The 26515-nt window shown below is 41.4% G+C and overlaps 1 protein-coding gene across 1 annotated transcript in view; it reads left to right on the top strand.

Annotated features, from left to right (window-relative positions):
• The window catches only part of LOC147637342 (APO protein 2, chloroplastic-like), a 48269-nt gene extending 35331 nt beyond the window's left edge, over positions 1–12938 (top strand). Inside the window, exon 2 of the mRNA XM_086799125.1 lies at positions 11734–12938. Coding sequence (XP_086655251.1) covers positions 11734–12706 — 973 coding nt within the window. The 3' untranslated portion in view covers positions 12707–12938. The remainder of the gene's footprint in view (positions 1–11733) is intronic.
• The last annotated feature ends 13577 nt before the right edge of the window (positions 12939–26515 follow it).

Raw genomic sequence — 26515 nt, 5'->3', positions numbered from 1 at the left:
CATTCAGATGGAATGAAACGCGTTTCATTGCAACACTGGTTACCTTATGGTTTTTGGCTAGAAGTAGTCATGTGTGCAACATATGTTTTGAACAGTTGTCCTACAAAGGCTTTGCATATAATTATGCCTTTTGAAGCTTGGAATGGCAGAAAGTCCTCTGTGGCTTATTTATGCATTTTTGGTTGTCTTGCTTATATACTTGTGCTTGAGAGAATTCGCAGCAAGCTTAACGATAAGGTTGTTAAGTGCATTTTTGTGGAGTGCAGCTCGGAAAGTAAAGATTACCGTCTTTATCATCCTGCTACCAAGCGAATTCTTGTGAGAGTATTGATGTTGTATTTGTGGCAGATGCAATTCAACCCGTACTTTCGTGTAAAAAAACAGCAAAATGTATGTTCGTAAGACATATTCGACACTCTTCTTCCATTGTTCAATGCAAGACACATTGATGTAGAGCATTTGGGTACTCAAAAGAATGCTGAAAGTCAGTCCACACGTTAAAAATCAACATGTTTTTCAACCCACAAATCAGCCTATTGATGAGGCAAATGTGGATGATGCAGTGGATGAGAAAAGAAGGAAAATCAAGGAGTCAAAAGTATGCCAAAATGGCTGGTGCAAACACTACATGACACCGAATTGGCCACTCCTTTGTCTAGCAGAACACGTGCAAGTTCTCATCACGTATCTCATGTTTACGCAGGTCATGCTCTTATTGCCAGTTTATGTAATGAAGAGAAATGTATCTACTTTGATAAAGCAAAGGAATCTGAAAATTGGATGAGTGCTATGCAATTTGATACTCAAAAATGATACCTGGGATTTGGTAGACTTGACTCTTGCAAGAAGGCCATTGGTACGAAATGGGTTTACAAGCTCAAACTTAGAGCGGACGGTAGTGTTGAGCGATACAAAGCTAGGCTTGTTGCAAAGAATTATGCACAGGAAAAAGGCATTAACTATGATGAGAACTTTGCACCCACATATTGTACGACTACCATGCGGAGTATCATTGCATTTGCAGCACATAAAGGTTGGAATGTACGTTAATTGGATATCAAAAATACTTTTTTGAATGGAAATTTGCATGAGGAGGTCTATGTATCTTAGCCTCGTGGCTTTATTTACTAAGGTCAGAAATTGAAACCGATCCCGTCAAGTGGAAAAGACTCCGTTGGACACCCACACGCTTAATAGCACAACTTTAAAACCACAAATTTGAAATGGACAACTTAATACAACTTGAAATTTAAATGAAATGAAATGGAAAGATGGACACCAGCACTGGGGCCGGAACGGGCCGACCCCCCCCCTCAATATATGATATATTTATTGGGAGTATTTAATGAATACAATGCTCCATGGGTTCCAAGAACCAGATAATGTCCATGTACATATGAAAACAGTACCAAACAAATAGGCTCGAAGTCGAATTTCGATGTAGAAGTTCGAAGCAGTACGACCACTAGTGTGGTCCAATCTCTACGGTCCTGTGCTTTCACTGGACTCCGCGGAGAGCGCCTCACTGGTGTTCCGAGACCACGCACAAACAGGCGCTCTCGTACTAACGCCTGGCTCTCCCGATCTCAGCACCTTTGGACCGAGGTTCTCCAATAGAGCTTGGACAACCCGGCACCGAACGGGTGTTGGCTGAGCGGGATGAATCCCTTATCAGATTTAAACTTAAAATACTTTACTTAAATCTGAAAGTCACTTACTGTAGATGGTTGATAGAGAACCAATACTTGTGGTGTTTGTGTAGAATTTGAAGCCACCCAGGAGATATGAGATCCTCTTGTAGCTGGTTGAGAGAATGTGCAGCCTTCTTGTGGAGGAGGAAACGTTGGAGAAGTGGACTTTGGATAATTTGAATCATCCACGGGAAGAATACAACTGCGGAAAGAGAAGCATGTGTAGTCGCCTGCTGTGAGTAGGCGCAACCACCTGATGAAGGTTCAGCCGCCTGAGAGGATGAGAGAAATAGCCACTAGGAAGCGCCTGGCTGCTGTGTACTGCCCCCTGGCTACAACCTGCGTAGCTACCTGTAGTGGGCTGCCTGCTGAAGGTTAGGCGTAGCTTGCTGCAAATGAGGCGCACAGCCTGTTGGAGGTGGCCCACGTCTGAGAGCAGAGGAGAAAAGCAGCGCAGCCTGTAGGAGCAGCCGCCAAAGACAACTCGCTGGGGTACTGCAGGTCTGCTGCCGCCTGTAGGAGCAGAACGTACAGCCGCCAAGAATGGTGTACATGCGCCGCTTGTAGAGATGGTAGCCGGTACTCACGTAAGATGGAAGCGATGATGATTTACGCTTGAAGGAGGGAGGTTTTTTTTAATAAAATTAAAGTGAAGTTACAACTAGAGATTTCCACGCATGCATGTGGGTGGCTAGTGTGGGTAGGTGACCATGCCCACCCCCACACTCACTTAAAAGTGGGGCTCCCCACCTTGGCCCCTAAGTGGGTGCCCAAAGGGGTGTCCACTTTTAAATGAATGTGAACACTTAACCTTATAAAACAAAGGTTAGGAATAAAATATTAAAAACAACAAGTGCGACATACTTACCACCTGTTCACATGCACCAAAACTCGTCAGAATACAGAGCAGACTTCACGACTCTCTGGTAGGCGTCCCCGCTCAGTAAGTAACACGTCAAGCAGGCAAACACACAAATACATGTCATGCGAAAACAATTTCAAACATGCAAAATATGTGTGCATGTGCAAATAGTAACATGGACATATCTCCCGTTCATGGAACAAGTACAAAATATCTGTCGGCACAAAACTGGCACGACATAAAAACATAAAAACCTAGTCTTCCTATGGAGTGACAGTCCCATAGGTAAGACACAGTTCCAGGCACGAGTCTCCCTATGGTGTGACAGTCCCATAGGCAAAACACGGCACGAATACTGGCTCTTCCATGGCGTGACAGTCCCATGGGTCGAACACAGTCCAGGTCATACACGGGTGGCATTGGTCTGGCTCCCATCCATACGACACCATCCTGCTAACACACGGGTGGCACCAGTTTGGCTCCCGTCCATGTCAGCAAAATACTGGCCTCTTCACACGAGACACCGGCCTGGCCTCAAGTGAACGAGACACAAAAACTGGAGATGGACCAAATGGTCGGCCAATCGGTGACATCCCCCCGGGCTTCTAAAGAGTTGACCTCAACTGAAAAGCCTCAAGATATGCCTGCAACAACTGTGGGTAATCTGCAAAATAATCCTCATTTACCCACTTGGCATCAATAGGCAAATAATTCTTAAACTTCACAAGATATCTCTTGGAAAGCTTTCCTGCAGGTAGCTTTCTGTCCTTGTGAAAAACAATCTGTTCTGGCTGGAGGATCTCCTCAAGCTCTTCAATTTCTGGCGGATCTTCTGTGTGACAGGCTCATCAGGATGTGGCCCCACATATTTCCGAAATAGACTCACATGAAAAGCATTGTGAATCTTCCAATGACTAGGTAAAGCAAGCCTGTAGGACACTTCATTGATCTTGTGAATCACCTTGAAGGGTCCATAATAGCGAGGAGAAAGCTTAGGATACGATCCTTCTCGTCCTGGCCTCTTCCGAAGCCTAGCCTTCTCAAATTTCAGCAATACCCAATCACCTTCTTTGACTTCCATGTCCCTTCTATGCTTGTCAGCGGCCATTTTATGCTTATCCTGAGATCTTGCAATGGCTGTCCGCACCTGACCAAAGGCAACATCCAAGTCACGAACATATTCATCAGCTGCAAAAATCTCATCCTTAGTACGAAGGATGGGTGGTAATACCACTCTGCCATAAATAATCTCAAACGGAGCCTTTCCTGTGGAAGCATGGATTATATTGTTGTAGGCAAACTCAACAAGTGGAAGATACTTCTCCCATGCACTCTTTTGATCTGCCACATAACACTTCAACAAATCCAACACGGCTGAATTTGCAGCTTCACTTTGGCCATCCGTTTGGGGATGATAAGCTGATGAAAACTCAAGTTTAGTACCCATTTTATCAAACAAAGCCCTCCAAAATAGGCTTGTAGTTCTGGGATCTCTATCCCCAACAATGGATTTAGGCATACCATGATGCTTGAAAATATTAGCAAGAAAAAGCTTTACCATATGATCAGCTTTGATGGTTTTCTTGACGGGCAAGAAATGAGCTTGCTTGCTAAACCTGCCCACAATAGTCCAAATAGCATCATTCCCATGCTGGGATCTAGGCAAATCCATAATAAAATCCATCGTGATACTTTCCCAAGGTTGCGAGGGAATAGGCAATGGCTGAAGCAAACCTGGAGGCTTTTGCCTGTCAAATTTCACCTTTTGGCAAGTAATACATGCACGCACATAAGCCTCAATGTCTTTACGCATGCTCGGCCAAAAGAAATACCTCTGAATCATGCGAGTAGTAGGCATAATACCTCTATGACCAGCATAAGGTGGAGCGTGACATTCGTCCATAACCTTTGGACGCAAATCCTTCACCACACATAGGCAATTATCCTTCATAAGATAACCCTCGTTGATAACATAAGAGGCATGTGAATGACCAGCCATCAAATCAGTCCATATATGGCAAAAATCAGCATCCAAATGATACAAATCTCGCATAGCAGATAAATCTCCATGAGAGGCCACTGAGACTGCAGCAACATAAGGCCTCCTAGATAGTGCATCGGCCACCACATTTTTCTTTCCTGGAGTATGCACAATCTGAAAATGAAACATGGAAAGAAAATTTGCCATTCTCATCTGCTTCTCTGAAAGCTTTGTTTGAGATAGAAAGTATCTCAAGCTTTGATGATCGGTCTTGACTACAAATTCAGCCCCAAGAAGGTAATGTTTCCAAATCTTTAAGGCGTGAATTACAGCCAAGAGCTCTTTCTCATAGATATCCATATGAAGCTCGGCATCATGCAAACGACGGCTCTCGTATGCAACTGCATGCCCTTCCTGATTTAGGACAGCTCCTATGCAATCACCACAAGCATCACATTCAACCACGAATGACTTGTGCAAGTCAGGAACAATCAATACTGGACCACATATGATCGCATGCTTGAGCTGCAAGAAAGCATCCTGTTCCTTTGAAGTCCATTTGAAAGCAGTTTTCTTCTTTGTGAGATCATGTAGAGGAGTGGCAATCATAGCAAAATGCCTTATGAAACGCCTATAGTACGAACATAATGCCAGAAAACTACGTACTTGATGTACGTTTTGCAATTCGGGCCAATTCCGAATAGTCTCGATCTTTGCAGGATCCATTGTAACTCCATCTTTGGATACAATATGACCCAAATAATGAATCTCTGAAAGGAAAAACTCACTTTTCTTGGCATTGACGAAAAGTTTATGCTTCCGCAACTCTTCGAACACTGTGACCAAATGAGTTCTGTGTTCCTGCTCATTCTTGGAGAAAACCAAGATATCATCAAAGAAAACTCCTGTGAACTTGCGATGGGGTCGGAATATCCTATCCATCATAGGATTAAAAGTGGCAGGAGCATTGGTGAGACCAAAAGGCATTACCAAGAATTCATATAATCCGAAGGCTGTCCTGAATGCAGTCTTATGGACATCTTGTGACACCACGCGTATCTGGTGATAACCACTCTTCAAATCAAGTCTGCTAAAACAAGCTGAGCCATCAAGCTTATCCAAGATATCATCAATACGCGGAATTGGGAATCTATTCTTGATGGTAAGCTTGTTCAAAGCTCTATAGTCCACACACATACGGAATGATCCGTCCTTCTTTTGAACAAGAAGCACAGGAGAGCAGTAAGGTGAGGAATTGGGTTGAACCAAACCTTTCTCTAAAAGCTCGTTTACTTGCTTCATGATTTCTTCTTGTTGTGGAGCACTCACTCGGTATGCGGGTTTGTTAGGTGGAGAACTACCTGGCACAAGATCTATGCGATGATCTTCGGGCCTTTGGGGAGGTAATTCACCTGGCAACGAGTCAGCAAAATAATCGTTGAATGCATTAAGAAAATTCAGCCTATCATTAGACATAGCATCCACATTTTGATGATTTGGCACAAGACTATCACGAACAAAAACCAAGTACGCTGAAAGACTCTTTTTCATTGCTTTATTAATTTGGATGTGTGATACAACTGGGATGGAATCCCCTTCTTTGCCAGCATCAATAAAATGCATGCGGCCTTTATGCATAAAAGAAATCATATTGGACTTGTAGTCTTTGCGGGGCTCAAGCCTATGGTGCCACGGCTTGCCCAACAATACATCACATCCATTCAGTGGAGCAACTAAGAAATGCTCATTGTCAAGGTAGCCCTGGATATGGATGCGCAACTTCCCTATCAAAGGGGTAACCTGCACCTCTTTACCAATAAATGCAGCTTCGGCTTCAATCTGAGGTCCCATGTTTTCAACCTTAATACCCAATGCAGCTGCCATTTGCATAGAGATGAAATTGTCAGTTGCACAGTCATCAAACATGAAGAGTGCGGGCTGATCCTTGATTTGCCCCCAAGCCTTGCAAACCATTCGCTCTTTTGCATCATGACCTGTATTTCCTTGCACATCAGGAACTGCATGTACATTAGCTTTGGTGTGCTTGTCCTCGTGCTTTGATTTGCGATCTGGGCATTGCCGAAACATGTGGTCTTTGCTACCACAAGAAAAGCATTTTCCATCCTTGGCATATTGCTCTCTTTGCTCCGGAGTTAAGCCGAATTTGTTCTTTCTTGGACCCTGTTCTTTGGATGTGTTATTTTCAGCTTTACCACCCTTGTAAGGCTCCCGGAAGTTCTTTTTAAGTGGCTGTCCACCTTTTTGCTGATTTGGGGCAGCCTTGTCCTTCCCCTTGGAACCTCCTTGATCTTGCTTGGTCTTGAGCACCAATTGCTCCGTAGCAAGAGCAGAAGCTGTGAGTTGTTGCAACGTATGTTTTGGGTGCAATTCAATACCCGATCTATATGCTGGTTGCAGTCCAGAACGAAACTTCCTCCTTCTTTCATTCTCTGTGATTTGCATGAAGGGAGTCACTTCCAGCAACACTTTCCAGAATTTGTTAACATACTGTTGCACACTCTCATTATCTTTTTGCTCCAACCTACCCCACTTTTGAGTGAGAGTTTGCTCTGCATTGGGTGGCAAGAACTGAGCATAAAATCTATCCTTGAATTCCTTCCAAGTAGAGATGGGATCCTTGGTGATCTTTTCAGTGATCCACCAATGAGCAGCAGTCCCTTTCAAAAACATGCTAGCATGGCGCACCTTTGACTTTTCTGTGAAATCCTCATCGCTAAAAGCAATGTCGAACTGTGCTATAAATGCGAACACCTTAGAGGCATCATGTTCACCATGAAAGACATCAAATTTGACAGATTTATCACCTACTTTGAATTCCTTGAGCTTCCTGGCATGAGGCTCATGGTCTTCTCTTTTTCTTTTCCCCTTATCCAACGGGGCAGCCCTGTCTGCATGGGCTCCATGGGCCGTCATAGAAGCTTCATGGGGCACGGTGGCATGTGCTCCACGAACTCGAAACTCAGATGCATGTGACTTACCTGCATAAGGCATGGTCTCTCCATGAGACAACTCCGAAGGCAAAATTTTTCTGGAAGTAGACCTGTCACCATGAGAAACATGTCTTGCATGCATGTGACTTTCATGCCCTCCATGAGCACTGGCATACATATATCTATCAGGCTTAGTGCCTTGGGGAGAAGATGCATGTCGAGAGGTGACAGTCACCTCTTCCTTTTGCATAAAAGATTTCAGCCTCTGCGATGCGGGATCTCCATGCTTCAAACGAGGTGGATTTCTGAATTTCAGCTCTCCGTCATCCCCCTCTTTGATATCACCTTTGCGAAGGAGATAGGCAAGTGCCAACTCCCTTGGTTTCTTGCCCACTTCACGAGCCATTGATTCAAAAGTTACATCTACCATAGCATCAGCCTTCCTGGCTTCAATAGCACTTTGCAGATGGGGATCTTCATGCAAAAACTTTAACTCTTGCTCTTGAGCCTGCAAAAGTTTTCTCATATATTCCATTTCAGCCCTCATAGCATCAGGCTCTTGTTCAAGCATAACTGTCTTTCCTGGAGACAGTTGACCCTTTGATTCACTATCAAGAACCCTTTCAAGGGGCTTGTGCCTACCACGCAGGGCATCAGACCCACGAGAGGCACTAGATGGACCCCTCGAATTTGGCACTTCCAAAGGGTTGCCTTGGCTGTCCATTGTGTTTAAAGTTTGCTAAAAGCGGGATGTCCAGTACACAGGTTCGTTTCCCCACTAGGAAGAGGGAAACAACCGTGCTCTGATACCAATGAAACCGATCCCGTCAAGTGGGAAAGACTCCGTTGGACACCCACACGCTTAATAGCACAACTTTAAAACCACAAATTTGAAATGGACAACTTAATACAACTTGAAATTTAAATGAAATGAAAGGGAAAGATGGACACCAGCACTGGGGCCGGAACGGGCCGACCCCCCCTCAATATATGATATATTTATTGGGAGTATTTAATGAATACAGTGCTCCATGGGTTCCAAGAACCAGATAATGTCCATGTACATATGAAAACAGTACCAAACAAATAGGCTCGAAGTCGAATTTCAATGTAGAAGCTCGAAGCAGTACGACCACTAGTGTGGTCCAATCTCTACGGTCCTGTGCTTTCACTGGACTCCGCGGAGAGCGCCTCACTGGTGTTCCGAGACCACGCACAAACAGGCGCTCTCGTACTAACGCCTGGCTCTCCCGATCTCAGCACCTTTGGACCGAGGTTCTCCAATAGAGCTTGGACAACCCGGCACCGAACGGGTGTTGGCCGAGCGGGATGAATCCCTTATCAGATTTAAACTTAAAATACTTTACTTAAATCTGAAAGTCACTTACTTGTAGATGGTTGATAGAGAACCAATACTTGTGGTGTTTGTGTAGAATTTGAAGCCACCCAGGAGATATGAGATCCTCTTGTAGCCGGTTGAGAGGATGTGCAACCTTCTTGTGGAGGAGGAAACGTTGGAGAAGTGGACTTTGGATAATTTGAATCATCCACGGGAAGAATACAACTGCGGAAAGAGAAGCATGTGTAGTCGCCTACTGTGAGTAGGCGCAACCACCTGATGAAGGCTCAGCCGCCTGAGAGGATGAGAGAAACAGCCACTAGGAAGCGCCTGGCTGCTGTGTACTGCCCCCTGGCTACAACCTGTGCAGCTACTTGTAGTGGGCTGCCTGCTGAAGGTTAGGCATAGCTTGCTGCAAATGAGGTGCACAGCCTGTTGGAGGTGGCCCACGTCTGAGAGCAGAGGAGAAAAGCAGCGCAGCCTGTAGGAGCAGCCGCCAGAGACAGCTCGTTGGGGTATTGTAGGTCTGCTGCCGCCTGTAGGAGCAGAACGTACAGCTGCCAAGAATGGTGTACATGCGCCGCTTGTAGAGATGGTAGCCGGTACTCACGTAAGATGGAAGCGATGATGATTTACGCTTGAAGGAGGGAGGTTTTTTTTAATAAAATTAAAGTGAAGTTACAACTAGAGATTTCCACGCATGCATGTGGGGGGCTAGTGTGGGTAGGTGACCATGCCCACCCCCACACTCACTTAAAAGTGGGGCTCCCCACCTTGGCCCCTAAGTGGGTGCCCAAAGGGGTGCCCACTTTTAAATGAATGTGAACACTTAACCTTATAAAACAAAGGTTAGGAATAAAATATTAAAAACAACAAGTGCGACATACTTACCACCTGTTCACATGCACCAAAACTCGTCAGAATACAGAGCAGACTTCACGACTCACTGGCAGGCGTCCCCGCTCAGCAAGTAACACGTCAAGTAGGCAAACACACAAATACATGTCATGCGAAAACAATTTCAAACATGCAAAATATGTGTGCATGTGCAAATAGTAACATGGACATATCTCCCGTTCATGGAACAAGTACAAAATATGTGTCGGCACAAAACTGGCACGACATAAAAACATAAAAACCTGGTCTTCCTATGGAGTGATAGTCCCATAGGTAAGACACAGTTCCAGGCACGAGTATGCCTATGGTGTGACAGTCCCATAGGCAAAACACGGCACGAATACTGGCTCTTCCATGGCGTGACAGTTCCATGGGTCGAACACAGTCCAGGTCATACACGGGTGGCATTGGTCTGGCTCCCGTCCATACGACACGATCCTGCTAACACACGGGTGGCACCAGTCTGGCTCCCGTCCATGTCAGCAAAATACTGGCCTCAAGTGAACGAGACACAAAAACTGGAGATGGACCAAATGGTCGGCCAATTGGTGACAGAAATTAAAAGTATGTAGATTGAAAAAAGCTTTGTATGGTCTTAAACAGGCTCCCAGAGCATGGTATGAGAAGATACATGCATTCTTGGTTGCACAAGGTTTTTGCAACAGTTCATGTACCTCATAGGCCTTGATGATGATCATATTTCAGCTTTTATAGTTGATTTACAGAGGTCTTTTGAAATGTCAGATCTTGGCCCGTTGCACTACTATTTGGGCATTGAGTTCTGACAACGTAATGATGGCATTGTTATGCTACAGACACAATACATCGAGGCATTGTTGAAGAGGTTCAATCTTGGAGACTACAAACCTGTTGCTACATCTATGAAACCTAGTTTGCGACTTAGTCTTGAACATGGTTTGTAACATACGTGTATGTTTTCTCAAGCAAACGTTTGTAAACGTTTGGTAATGACACGAATGGTATGGTTGAAACATACGTGACCCTTTTTGGGAAATAATGTGACGTGGCGATTTGCAAAAAAAGTACTAGTTGTGGGGAGTCGTGAGCAGGCCGGCCGCCGACTTGATGTTTCGAAGTTTGCTTCAGCAAAGTGCAGTTGTTTTGAAGTTCGCTAAAGCTTTTTGCAACGGCCAGTGCCCAGCCTGTTTCGAAATCGAGAAGGGACACGCATGACACGACATCAAGTGTACACCTAGATTCTACTTACCCTATAGGTGCTAGACTAAGGTTCTAACCTTTTTTGTGTGTGCCTAAGTGCACCACCCATAGAACTTTATTCCTAACTCCAAAACACATTTCCACCACCAAAGTGTGAACACTTCCAACAGAACCAGGCCCCTTCCTCACGAGGCTGGGATCTAGTTTAGTTTTTTTTGGAAGGGGTTATTTTTGGGTACATTGACCTTGGGTATTTCAGCCCCTGTTTACACACATCCCCATGAGTAGTGGTTAGACCTTTGAAGTCTCAAGCAAGAGGCCTTGGGTTCAAATTTCGCTACCTATGGCCAGGGGCGACATCGTAGGGAGGCCCCACTCATGGGTGGGTCTAGTTTAGTACTATAGGTCCTCAGAGTGGCTCTTCCTCCCGTAACCCCCTATGTAGCCTTTTTTTGAGAGTGGCCAGCCATGGAGAGAGTCCCCCTTTTTCACTTCATTGAGAGAGTTGTAGTCCACTTTTTAACAGACACCTTTTTTATACTATTTAAGTAGATTTTCTTGGGAAGAAAAGAAGAGAAAGGCACAATCCCTTTCATGTGAAATGTTCTTATGACTCAGCTTCATCTTTAATAGCATTCTCTTTGGACAATAATGCCATGGTGGATTGATTATTGGAATACCATTGCTTGTGTGCGTGTGTGTGGTTTGTGGTGCATTTTGCTGCGTGCATGCAGTCTACGTTTTTGTTGTCTGTAAGATTATTTTGGAGCCTTTGCTCATCAATATACTTTGTGCATTTATTCATCAAAACATGCTTCCTTATCCTTCTGCAGGTTTTGTTCAGAAACACACGTTGGCCCTGTAGGGCATGGGATTGCCACATGTAATGGACCGCACTCTGGCAAAAGGCACTCACGGCATGTTTGGACCACAGCAGATGTTGATGATGTCATACCCCAGCTTGATACATACCATCTTTATGATAGGTTGAGAACAGTGTCACATACTGAAAGGCTTAATGTGGCAAGATTACCTGCTCTAGTGGAGCTATGCATTCAGGCAGGAGTGGATTTTCCCGAATACCCTACGTTGCGGAGGACCCGACCAGTGAAGGCAATCGGTAGAAGGCTTGTGGAAGAGGATGTCTCTCTCTTTGAGTTTGAAGATGAAGATGAAGGATTCTTAGATGTTGATGCAAAAGAGAATGGTGTCTCAAAAGCCCAAGATGAGCATAGAGAAACCTTCTCAGTTGAAGAGAAGGCTGACCATGACATTGACTCTGGGAACCATAGCCAGGAAGATGTTTCAAAGCTTAGAGATCTAGAACAAACTGCTGCCATTTCAGCACTCATGGAGGCGGATCTTGACATGACTTCTTTGAGCTCTGAGGAGGTTGTGCATGTGGCTGAAATGACCTTAAAAGTTTGGGAGAGTGTGAGGAATGGAGCAAAGAAGCTCATGACCAAGTATCCTGTGAGGGTATGTGGATACTGTCCTGAAGTGCATATTGGACCCCGAGGTCACAAGGTGAAGATGTGTGGAGCATTCAAGCATCAATGGCGAGCAGGGCAACATGGCTGGCAAAAGGCAACAATTGATGATCTGATCCCACCAAAATATGTCTGGCATGTTCAAAATCTGCAGGCTCCACGCTTGGAGAATGAATTGAGAAGGTATTATGGGCAGACTCCTGCGGTAGTTGAGCTGTGTGTACAGGCTGGAGCAGCGGTGCCAAGTGAGTTCAAACCAATGATGCGGCTTGATGTGGCGATACCAAACATAAGCGAGATTTATAATGCCGTGTAAGGCAAAAAGCTGGACAGTGTGTGAGTATGTGAACCCTCGAGTTACACATTAAGCTGCACATACTCTTTGGGTTGGTATGAAATGATGATGTCGATTGTAGTCTACACTAAGAGCATCAGGAAGTGAATTTATGTAAGTGGACTCCTGCAAGGTCAAGAATGCACTCTTATTGTAAAGGTTGGAGCATTTTTCGAGACTTACATCAAATGTATACTAATGAAGCTTGGTTGGTTGGTGCTTGTTATTTAAGCTCCACGGGTCAGTGAAGGGTAAGTTGTCCATGCAATGCACTTCTCAATTGCGGTGATTGAAGATGCAAGCTCATGCACACTATTGTAGTGTATGAAAGTGCTAATCAGGGGTATCGTGAGACATGCTAGTAGTATGGATATTTTAAATTCTTGAATTCTACTGTGAGAAAAAGTAGCAGTTTTATGATGTTTACTGACATACCATGCATTGTATTTAAAGGTGATGTTGGACCTTAATGTTTCATGGACTGAAAATTTGCTAATAATGCTCCCTTTTAAATGGTAAGGATATGTCTTCTCTTTGTAGTCAACTTACCTTCTCTCAAAGCTATGAGGGCTCGGCGTTTGGTACACAAGTAGTCAGGTTGGAAGATCAATAAGAGAATTGAGTGAGTTTTTGGTGTCAAGTTTGAAAACACAAACATTATCATGATCATTGAAGTGGAGAAATCAAGCTAATTAGCTTGTAGAGCACCATTTGTAGCAAAATTCATGACATTCTCCACCTTGCCATTAGTAGGGAGTAGCACCATTAGTAATGATATTCTCCATTTTCCTGTTAGTAGAGCGGAGCACCATTAGTAGAGATTCATAATTTTTCTATCCTGCCACATATTGGGCTCGTGGAATTCATTCAACACATGGAGGCATTAGGGGGTGTAGCACGAAGTGTGATTCACCAGGACCAATTGTTATCTGATGGGGTTGACACAGTAATGAGCCATATGCCCAAAGGATGGTTAGGTGCTTGTAGATCTATGAGGAGGTCAACATTTCGACATATGCCAAGGCATGATGGCTTTATTTAGTTTTTTAAAATTTGAAAATAAAGAAGAAAGTGGTTAGCTTTGGCATATCTTAATGTTCCATGCGCAGGAGGTGTGCCTTACTGGTGTTTGACATGTCGATTTCCATTCTAGTTCTCCACTTTTGGCTTCAGTTTGCGACTGAAGGGACAATCTAAGGCCCTCCTAAGAAGGGTCAAAAGAACCTCAGAATCTCTCCTTCGAATGGCCATGTACATATTTTTTTCATTGATTGGAATTGTGTCATGTATTAGTCAGTACATTGCTGTATTCTTATTGAAGGCAGCATCAAAGCGGTTTTTGAACCTCTCTCCCTTAACTATATGCACATCAATCATCAGTCTAAGAAAAGATACAGAAGTTTTGAACCAGTTGGGTGGTCAATGGATATTTGGGTTTGAGCACCCTGTGGCAAACTTGCCTTTCAAGTTTTCACTAAAACCAATGCCGTCAACTTCTGGGCAACCAAGGATCATTTTGAGAAGACAAACATAAACGTCAGCATCTCAAGCAGACACTCAAAGAAACTCTGATTCTTTGAAAGTTTACTAGTCTGGCTTAGAGCTATCTCTGGGTAGGAAGAAAAACCAAGAAGACGTTGATATCATTAGCCTAGCAATGGTAAGAAGGGAGTTAAGGTCCTTTTGGAAGGGTAATTTCCTAGTTTTTATGCCTTGTTGCTTTCTTCGGCTACCCTAATCCTAATCCTATCTCCTCAAGCCCCTGCAATTGATGACGAAATTATGGCAACACTCAAGGTCTTCGAGGGAAAACAAGTAGCCTAGATGTGGCCAGTTGATTCCATGGCTTCTTGTCAATCATCACGGCTTCTAGGTTGATCATCCACTCTGACATGGGAATGCTGAAGGAAGGTTTCCTCGTGGTTGCCCCAAATGCTCTCCGGACTGATATTCTTCTATGCCCTGTTCTGATTCGTGATACTTTACTCTCTTTTTTTTTTCCCACAGTAGTGGACATGGCAGACTCTAGTCTTTCACAGATCACATTGGAGAGGAACAACATAGCTTCGATTTAAACCCATGCGGTGAATAGATTGATTGAAGTGGCAAGCTTATCCTTTTACACTAATTGAAAATGGACAATGGTGAAGGGGATTGTCCCATGTTGTTAGAAAGACCATGGATAAAACAAGCTAAGATTAATCACAATTGGACAAAAAGATGCCATTATTGTGAAGAAGGAAAAAAGGAAGAAGATTTCAACGATCGACAACACCATGACAAAAGGCAAAAGCCACTGACGGTAGAAGGTGAGACTATTGTGAAGGAATGCAATGAATGGTAATGGCATCTCTAACTGACTTGGACTTATAGAAGAATGTAGTGAAATATAGAACAAAAAATGTAGATGCTAAAGTGGTAGCATACAAGGCTAAAGTACTTATATGGAGGCAAGTAATACATGGAATTTCAAGGGATAAAACAATACAAGGTGTCCTCTTGATTTCAAAAAGGATTATACATGAGGATTTCAATTTGATGAAATTCTACCCAAACATGCCCACAAAATTCGGGGATAAAAAGATTGTAAGGATCAAGAAAGAGATGTATTCTTACTTTAAGGGTGAGTTGACAACAGATCTTTTCAAGAAATATTCATGTGTGTTATGTGTTGGGGGTGTAATTCTCGCGAGGTTGGAGGGGGGTGTGGGACGCATGTTTGGAGTGTGCCTTGGATTGTATCATGGGCGAAAACATGGGAGAGTCATATATTGACTCGAGTGGAACCTTGCCATAGTCATTATAATATAGACTCGAGTGGCAACTTGTCATATATAGACTCGAGTGGTACCTCGTCATAGTCACTATAATGTAGCCGATTCATATGCCTTGTAAAGATGGTCAACACCTTGTAAATAATGGGCCAAAGGGTTCATGGGCATGGCCAAATGTGGGGGCTAAGAGAATAAGTGAGTATGAAAAGGGGTAAAGAGTATATAATAGCCCTAATTGAAATACTTATAATAACTAATCACCTTCTACATTTGAACCATTTATTACTTGATTTGATGCTTTCTTAAGGCATAAGGCAAAGGTTTGGAGGTTCTTGCAAAGCTTTTTAACTATGGTATTTTGGAGAGAAAACCCTAATTCTAGGGTTGCTTAATCAAAGGAATTTTGCAAGATTAGTCATGACTCATTATCATGCTTGTAACGGTGTTCCTTCTCCCCCATGCTCTCACTCACCAAGGCATTGAGGTAGAGGTTGAGCTTTCCATAGCTCTCTCCCTCTTTTCTCCCCACCCATTTGCAAGGCTTCCTTGTAATTACAATGAGGAAGGCAAGGTTGAGGACCGTAGCTCTCCACAAGAGAGGGTTGCTCTACTAAGAGTGGCTAGAGGTACAAGCTGTTAAGACCCTTGCATTCTTCCTCTTCTTCTATCTATCATGTAAGATTCAAGTATTCCCAAATCGGTGGAACGCATAATATTGTGACTAGCATTAGGGCACCATTGCTTTCAAATTGTTTTGAGCTTCAATCGTGGTGTTCCATTCCAAAAACATACAAGCAGAGAGGAGATTTTGATACTTCATATGATGACATTGGGTGAGCATTTGTGTTTGGAAAGTAATTGGAAGCGCTGGGAGTGTGATGATGCTTTGCATGTGACTTCTTGCCATAATACATATAAGATTGAGAATATTTTGCAAGCATTTGACATGTGGAAGGCCATTTGATGGATTTGGAAGCACTTGAATGCATTGGGAAGAATCTTGTGCATTTCTTTACCTTTCCAAGCAAGCATACATGCCTTGGTAAGGGCACATCTCTTGGTTGACATGTTTTGATGCCATGGTGGTTATTGGATTGGAGAACCATGTATATGGATTATGAAAATGGTGGAAGCACGAGTCCATGCTATAGATTGTAAGTGAACTCTCCCATAAACCTCATTCGCAAGCTCTCTACGTTGCAACTTTCAATTCCAAGTTCATATAATTTAGTATGTTGTGAGGGTAGGTGGAAGAGAAGCCAAGAGGGAGTGAATTCCACTACCACACAGAGTGCCTTAGAAAAGGTAGTGGTGGGAGGATGAAGTACATGTAGAGGAAGACAGATTAGCCTCATCATCAACATTAAACTCCAAACTCATCCTTAGCACATACTTGGTTCACATGGGAATGTGTATTGATGCTCTCATGAACGAAGCCAAAGATGCGCATTCAAGAGGTCACATGAAGATAGGCATTCAAGAGGTCACATGAAGATAGGCATTGAAAAGGTCACATGCATGGAAGGTTGACATATTGGTTGGACATATGTTTGACACATGTATGCAAGATGACACATCATGGGAAGGCTTTATGCATTCGACGATGTTGTGGACATCATTTGGCATGTATGTCATGACACATTCCCACTATTCATCAAGAGCTACAAGATGGGCCATCAAACCTCATCAATGAACACCGAATATTCTAGGTCAACGAGAGATATTTGATCAGTCACAAAACCCTAATCCAGTCAAAATCTATGCGATTTGAGGTTGAATTATGGTTTACATGGTCTAAAGCCTCATTAAAGAGCTTTCATTCAAGCCATATATCTCCCAATTCTAATGTCTTTTCATGGGTCAGCTTGAAGCGATTGACTTTTTTCTAAAAGTCAAAACATATGCATATAGGCAATTGAGATTAAAGAAAAAAGAAGTACATATTTGGAAAATAGGTACTAAGATCTTTCCAAAAAGCGTTAGATCGCCAAATTTTGACATATTTACATTGGTCATGTTGCGTGGGGATAGTGTACATGATGATAGATTGCATGAGGACAATGGACATGATGGGAGAGACGTGTTCAAAGGAGTAAAGGAAAAAGCTGTTTTGGAAAAGTTCAATGGTGAAACCACTTAATTTGAAGAGAGGGTGATTAAATTGGACTTCTACTTTGAGACGAATCCAAGAAGTGAGAAAGCAAAAGTTTACTTTACTAGTTTGCATTTAGAGGGATATTCCCATGCTTGGTAAAGGAGCCTACAATATCAAGGCTATGACATTACAACTTTCGATGCCTCCAAAGATAGAGAAAGGCCTTTGTCTCTCAATTACATAAGGTTAAGCTAGTGTGTGATTGAGATGACTTGCAACAAAGGCAAAGTAGTGTCTACAACTATACCCACAATTTTTTGAAGATCATGCTACATGTTGATGGGTTTGGTGAGAACTTTAAGATTTTGTCAAATACATCAAAGGGTTGAGAATGAATATTGGGGCTAATGTGAAAGCATAAAGGTCAACTACCCTCAAAGAGGCCATGTTATTGGCAAAATTATATGAGGAGAAAAATGCACATACATGGACAAATAGAGGTAATTACCGGACTGATTTGCCCTCTAATGCATATAAAAAGTCCACAAAGGATGCCAATTCTACTTGTACCATGCCTAAGTTTCCTAAATCTATGGTAGTTATGGAAAGATAAATTACAAATTTGGAAATGTAAGCCTCTTAATGATGGTATTGGAAAGCCTTCCAATGGTGCTAACAAGAGCAAATTTGTGAATGATAACCGCATAAATGAATTACGTAGCAAAGGGTTATGCTACAAGTGTGATGAAAAGTGACATAAAGATCATGCTAAATCTTGTAAAGCATGGAATGCTTTCCGAGGTCATTGAAGAGGACAATGAGAAGCATGGAGAATTGTTTGATGATTGCAAAGACTTTGTGGATGATGATCATGAGCGTGATGGGGAATTTCCTTTTGATCCCAATAGTGCTTTGTATAAGCCATGTGATTAATGGCTTACCCACACTTACGTGTATTCAGGATGATCCATGCATGAAGACCAATTTTTATGTATCTTATATGATGGTTACAAGGGTGCATGTACCTTGAGACTCAAGGCATGCATTAATGGAAGGGTGGCTCAAGTTTTGGTTAATAGTGGGAATACACATAGGTTTGTTAATATGAAGTCCATGTGCCATCTTAAACTACAAATTGTAAATTTGCATGAAGTTCAAGTGGCAAATGGAGCTACAATGGATTGCACAATGGTGTGTTATGATGTGGATTTGGAGCTCTCACAAGATTACATATGTAGAGTTAATTTGTTAGTACTTGACATGCTACGTAAAATTTTGACATGCTACAAGGTTCATTCAAAATGTGTTTCATATCTACTAGCCTCATTGACATGGTTCCTAGCAACATAGCCGTGGTGGTGAAACACCACGGCTATGTGTTTCATATCTACTAGCCTCATTGACATGGTTCCTAGCAACATAGCCGTGGTGGTGTAACACCGGAGGTGAAATATCCAATGTTCTATATGGGTTTCTTGCCAATATGGAATTCATTGCTACATGAGTAGCATTTGGTCCACTTGTTGTAGGTGGGGCTAGTAAAGCCAATGGCTATGGAGCTACCGGTAGTGCAAGCACTCCTATCACTCTAACTATTCATTATGCATGGTAGCAGTTAGATGATTTATGATTGCCATATCTTTCGTGATACCCGCACCACTGGTTCCCTCTTGCTGCTTTCAAGACTAGGCACTCATGCACCATGTGGTTGCTTCTGCAATCAACACACCAAGTCATTTTCCATCTCTGAGAGCTAAATATAGATGGCCCATATCCCTAGGAGAGGCTTTCTGCACTTCTTCTAATTGTTTGATCATTACATTAGCAATGTCCGCTACACTTTTGGGAACTCATGTACTATGTGGTTGCTTTTGCAAACAACACACCAAGTCACTTCCCATCTCTCGGAGCTAAATGTGGATGGCCCACCTCCCTAGGAGAGGCTTCAACACTACATTAGCAATGTCCTCTACGCCCTTGGGATCTTCTGTTTTCCTAGTGTCTTGACTTTTAACACTGGGTTTTGTTTTTTACCAAAGAGTCTAGTCTTCTACTCCCCAGGGAAGGGATACCTGTAAAGTTATCGTCAAAATCTATACCTTCTAGGTAACATTCCACTAGCATTTTGTGTCTTCGAGCAGACAATGCATTATGCAATTGTTCACTTCTCAATCCCTCTAAGAACAATGAAATCAACCTAGTTTGGCTTGGTTTTTACTTAGGAGGACATCTGCACTCATGCTTAAGCTCTTTTGATATGGTCTCTCAGAGACTCGTGCTCAAGCTACTGGAATTGATATAATTGTGTCAGAGTTGTGCTTGACACTAGTCTTTGAGAAGCCCATGGTGGTAAATGCTAGCTCTAGATTATCCATGGTCCCTTTTTGTGAGTCTTCTAGCATTTCAAACCATAACAATGCATTATCTTCTAAGGTCAATCCAAAGGCATCGGTCTTAGTTCTAGGATCAATTACCCTCTCAGCAGCCATGTAGATTTGTCTAAATGCGACTAGGGATCCCCTAATCCTTCAAACTTAGACACAAGCTTGGATATGTGTGAGGTTATAATCCTCAAATGGTTGTGATTGTGTTTGTCTCATGTTTCCTCTTGCGGTCTAATCGACATCTAGCACTCTTCTCATTTTGTTAATAATATGAGCTCGTACTCTATGTTCTGTAGGCTCATTTGTTGTTTCTAGAGCCATCGAGGCTACGTATCTTGGTTCAGCACCGCTAGGAGATATAGATGCATAGGAAGGTACCTCTGTGTACCCATAGGTTGTACTCCAACTGACAATTTTGATAAGGGTTTTGGGAGCACATTGGCCACATGTATCATAGGGTATCCACTACTAATATCCCACTAGCTGCTGCTAGTTGGCTTGTAGCTCTTTGTTCAAGACTATATGGTCTCTTGGTTTCCCGAGATCAATGAGCTAATACTTTAGTCTCCAAGGGAGTGGTTACCCTTGTTCTTTTGGGAGAAGTTTCCTCTCTTCGAATGGCACTATTTTCCCTCGTCCTTTCTTCGAATGGCACTATTTTCCCTCATCCTTTCTTCTCTGATTGTCTATGGCTATAGAATGAGAATTCTTCTCTTTCATTGGATTGCCTCTTCCTGGAAATTGGGCTCTAGACCTAACGATTGGACTTTACATTCCAACGATTGGAATTTCAAGGAGCAGTTTTGCCTATTTTTTCTTGCTTAGTCTTGATTATTGCCTTCCTCTTGGGCTTAATTTGACCCTAGACCACTTATCGGGGACCGAATAGTTTTAGGATGGTACAATGTCAACAATTAAGCATCAAACATAAAAAAAATCATGAGTTTTTGTAAAAATTATACGTTTCTAAAAAAAGTCAAGAATTTTTACAAAAATTAAAAGTTTTTAACCAGTATAATTAAAAAAAATTGGACAAAATTGAAGCAATTGATGATGAAATTGGTGCCTAGGGAGGTTGTAGGACCTCAACCTAAGCACATAGAGGGTTGTGCTTCCTTCCTCCATCACCCATTGATCAAAATCAAGAAAATAAAGAAAAAGAAGATGGCTCACACAAAACTCCTACTCTCACCTTCAACTCAACACATAATCCCTCTACCACAAGTTTTGCAACTCATGGGAAATCTCTTTCCAAGCCATTCTTGGCCTCTTTGTTGCATATGCATCTAGTTGATCAACTTTTTTTTCTAGCCAATCTATTGATCACCAACTACTTCTAAAAGGTTTGGGAACATATACTTTTATTTCAATTTTCAAAGAGCAATTTGTTTCTCTCCTAATGATAAGGATACAAATTTTATCTAAATTTATTTATTATAAAGCAAATAAAAAACAACAAATATAGCATGTGTAGGACTATAAAGAGGAATGTATAGACAAAAATATATAATTTGATCATGCTCTCTAGTAAATGATAAAAAAATTTAATGGATTCTTCAAAGTGTATGACTCAAAGAAATTGTGCTTTTATTCATTAAGTGGATTCGTTGAGGTGCATGTCAAAGCTTCCATTGTGTTCTAGTATTCATTGAGGTGCATTGCAGAAGTAATAAAAGCTTCCATTGTGTTCTAGCATTTTTGAAATTTCATGAAATAAGGTCTTATGTTCCTTCCATGCATAAACATGGCTTAATTATCCCCAATCAAAAGGGTGAGGTTTTTACATTAATTGAAAATTTCATTAGAGCTTAAGCCTAAATGATAGAAGATGAATGGAGGAAGACAAAAATTCATTTGGGAGAAGTTGTGGTGGGCTCGAGGGCTCAACTTCCAAGTTATCACTAAATTAATTTACATGCCCAACTTCGTTGATAGTGTTTGTGGGACAGAGCAAGGAATAAAACTAAAACTTTGTCTTACATTGAAATGCCCAATGTTAATCAATTTGGTTAACATGTAGTGTTATAATTAGCTCAACTATAATATTGCCACATCATTTTGTAAGGAAAGATGTATTTATTCTTGTAAGTCATGCTCCACCCTCATCATGTTTGACTATGTAGGTTCTAGTTGGCTTTACATTGTAAGGAGTCCTTTATGAGGAGAGGAGAAGCCGCTAAAGTAGCATGGATGCCTAATAAAGTCTAATATGGACACTAGGGTGGGGCTATATGTGGCTAGATGAGATGGCTTAGTAGGCTCGACATCATGCCAAGTAGGTTGCATGCAATGAGCAAGAGACCAAGGTCAAAGAGAAGAAAGGCTTGGACCCTACAACTGGAGAGGAGAGAGCATTCTACACCCGAGGAGGATTCTCACGAGGACGAGGACGAGGAAGAGGCAGGGGAGGAGGAAGGACCTTCACTTGTTGCCACAACTGTGGGAAGCCAGGACATATGGCTAGAGATTGCTACAAGGGGGATTTTTTTTTTGCGAGCTTTTTTTGCCGAGCTTTGCAAAGGACCATGAACTTACCATGAGCTTTGTAAAGGACCAAGAACTTACTTACATATAAATAACAAGCTTTGAAAGATCAACAATATAAATTTCAGTCTTTTAAAGATCTAGTCCATAAAAATATTAATTACAAAGTCTTTTGATCCACATCATACTTATTGACATAATTACATATATACATATACCTATCTAAATTCATGCACCTCATACATATACACATACAAAATATACATATACATACATACATGCAAGAGCTACCTACATACATACATACATACATACATACATACTTTCTTACTTAAATATAAAAACAATCCTTTAAAGATAAAAAATGTATATACCGATCTTTAAAGTTCCAAACCATGAAAATCTCGATTACAAAGTCTTTTGATCCACATCATACTTATTGATATAATTATATATATACATATATCTACCTAAATTCATACACCTCGTACATATACACATACATACATACATACAAGAGCTACCTACGCAGTACTAACATATATACATACATTACATACATACTTTCTTACTTACTTAAATATATAACACAATCTTTTAAAGATAAAAAATGTATATATCGATCTTTAAACTTCCAAACCATGACAATCTCGATTACAAAGTCTTTTGATCCACAAATTATAGCATTCTTCTACGTGTCATCCCGACCTAATGAGAAATCTCCCAGACATGCTTTGGCTACCTCCATGTCATTTTCTATCCCCATATAGTGCCTTTTTAACTCTTGGCATGCACGTCCCAAGCCTCCACATCCCGCAAAAACGTCCAAGACACCATCTCCTTCACTTGAGAAGGTCTCCACTAGCCACCTACAATGAAATGCAATCATAAACGTGCATCTAAGTATTTTGAAAAAGTAGCTATGAAAATGAACAGAATGAAAATTGTCTCACCTAAAGAACATAGGAGATCTTTTTGCACCACCTCGAAATGTAGCGCTCCAAGACCATCGTGCGTTGGAATGGATGCTTCTTATTCTTCTCAAAAATGAAATTTTGTTGAGCGTTGAATAACTTCTTCGAAACATTTTGCCCAGTCTCACGGGACGATCAATAATAGGGACATGGCAATTTACTCGATAGAACATACTAAGCACCAATGTATCCACCTACCATAACGAGAAAACATTATGGTTGGATATCCATACCACATAACATGTATACATAAAGGGAAATATTTGAGAGATTATGACTTACCCGTTCTCCATTCTCATACAAATAACTTGATTCCACATGAACAGTCATTGTTCGATGCATGACCAATCCAACTTTCTTTCCCATGGAATATATTTTAGGAAGTTGATCCATTAGACTCAAACACACAAACCAACCCTCATCATCCCACCACAAACAAACCAACAAAACTGAGTGTGGCACGTATCAATGATGAAGAAACTTGATTCCATGAGGGACACCCATCTGTATCTACATCAACAACCTGTAAACCTATAGGAAAGTCAGCCTATACGAGGCAAGCCATTGTATCTGAGGGAGCACCTCTATGAGATAGAGCCTTGGGAATCTTCATCAAGAATTCTTCCACACTACATAAAAGATTTATGATGTTTGGTTTTGGTAAGTATAACTTGGAAAACTAATTATATGGTGAACTTATTCTTTTTACCTATCTGAGCCCTCCGAAAGAGTGTGGACGTCTACTCAGCAATATGTGTGAAGAACATCTCACTTGCAAGTAAACAAGACAAAAAATGAGATGCATTTCGAAAGCACACACTTCTCAAAATAAATTTGCGATGGAAAGTACTCTTACTAGTCATATCCATGATGTCATGTTTTCCTGACACCTCCCCCTCTTGAAGATGCTCTGGAGGGTCTCTCTCTTGACCTCTTGAACATCATGCATAATGTCAAGATGTCTCTTTGTTCTCCTCTCACGTTGCACTTGAGACGATGTAGGTGTATGCTCTTGGTGTGATTGTGGCACTCGTGATAGTGGTGTGGATGGTTTTGGGCCCACGCGCGAGGATCCAACTACTAGAGACTGGGTCAAGTTTGTTGGCTGCGGGGAAGGTATTCTAGAGCCTTCTTGAGTTGGGGGCTCTCTTTCAAGCTCAGATTGGCAATTCTTAAATTCTTCAAGAAATAGATTATATGTATGTGTATATGCATATGTATATGTATATGTATGTAGGTATGTATCTATGTATATGTATGTGTATGTATATGTATGTAGGTATATGTATCTATTTATATGTATATGTATGTAGATATGTATATATCAAAACTTAACAACGTTTCTTTAAAATTTGATATGCCAAACCTTAAATGTAACATGAACTATGTATGTATGTATGTACAAATTTGTAAAAATTTGGACAGCATCTCCTTTGCATTTTCTAAAAAATCCCAAAATAAACTTCAAAACTTAACAATGTTTCTTAAAAAATCTAACATGCCAAATCTTAAATGTAACATGTATGTATGAACTTTGTATGTATGTAGGAATTTACTATATAATTTAGTGTATGTATGTAGGTATGTATTTATGTATGCATATGTATATGTACATATATGTTTACATATGTATTTGTATATGTATATATCTGTATGTATATGTATCTAATATGTATATGCATATGGATAGTTTATGTATATTTATATGTATGTATAGGTATGTATTTATATAGGTAGGAAGGTTTACATATACATATACATTTACATTTACATGTATATAATTCAGTAGAAAGCAAAAAAGTACCTTTGTCTAGGAGCTCCTCACTTGGAGGCACATGATTTAGAGGATAGTCCAACCACCAAGGACATCTCTTATATTCCCAATCAGAAACCCCTCTCAACCCATTCCTTTGGGTACATTGTTTTCGAGGAATTTGGATCTACCCATTCTTTGATTGCTTCCGTCTCTTCGTCCATTAGACCTTGGCCAATGAGTAGCTGCACCCACCTACATATCCAAAATAAAACAAACAGCACTAAAATATTTTTTTTAATGCATATATGTATTTTCTGCAAAAATAGAATGGCATTAGAAGATATATACCTGTAGACAACCCTCTTTGCGGCATTCTCCACCTCAGGCTGCTTTTGACCTTCCTTCACTTTTCCAATCTTTGCCCACACCTCATGGAAGGCCCATGGTATGTGTTTCGATCGCTCCTCTTGCACCCCCATTGCATAAATGGTGGGACGTAGATAACATCATTATATACTAATAAACCCTCCAAAATAGAGTCCGCCTCCCCTATTAGCTCTTCCCAATACAACTCTTTCTTCATATGCAGCAACGTCTTTTTGGTATCCCCAAACATCTCCGAAATTACCTTGTTCTTTGCCCTCCCGGTCATAAGCATTTGAAGCAATTCTGTCTTCCTATTTCAGCATCATACCAAAGCCATAAGAGATTAGATGTTAAGGTTAGTTTATGTTAAGGGAGGTTTATTGACATGTGACATACCTTTGAGTTGAAATCTGAGATATGGTGACTGTGTAGAGCTTTTCTTTGGTCAGAGCAACCAATCCCTTCTTAGACCAATCATAGTTATATACGAGTTGAAAGAATGCATCACCATTGCAATTATGAGCATCTTGTATGCTCTATCTTGAAATGTTTGCTCTACACCACGTCTGGCTTTCTCACATTTTGTCTCATATTCTTGCAACCCCATGGCATGTCTATCAATGAATGATATAGCTTGCTTCACCGCATTTTCAAACGATGTCTATGTATAGCAAAAGGACTCATTATCACTCACACGATTAAGAAACATTGATAATCTGTTTATTAATAAAAGATGGGAAATGCAAACACTACCTTCCACACAAGTTGTGCCAAGATTGTAGCGCTGGAGCATTGTACCATTGCTCTTCACTTCGTCGCTCCAAACTAAGCTCCATTAAAGCCCACCTCCTTACGTCTTCACCAAGGTAGTCCAATATGGATGATTTGTCTACCATTCCAAATCGTTGAAACATGAAGATCTTGTGACAATGTGGGTGTAACACTAGTGCGCACCAAT

This window comes from Cibotium barometz, chromosome 6 (assembly GCF_041138505.1).
Source record: "Cibotium barometz isolate CiBa-2024 chromosome 6, ASM4113850v1, whole genome shotgun sequence".
NCBI classification, from domain to species: Eukaryota; Viridiplantae; Streptophyta; class Polypodiopsida; order Cyatheales; family Cibotiaceae; genus Cibotium; species Cibotium barometz.
This window is presented reverse-complemented; position numbering and strand designations above follow the sequence as displayed.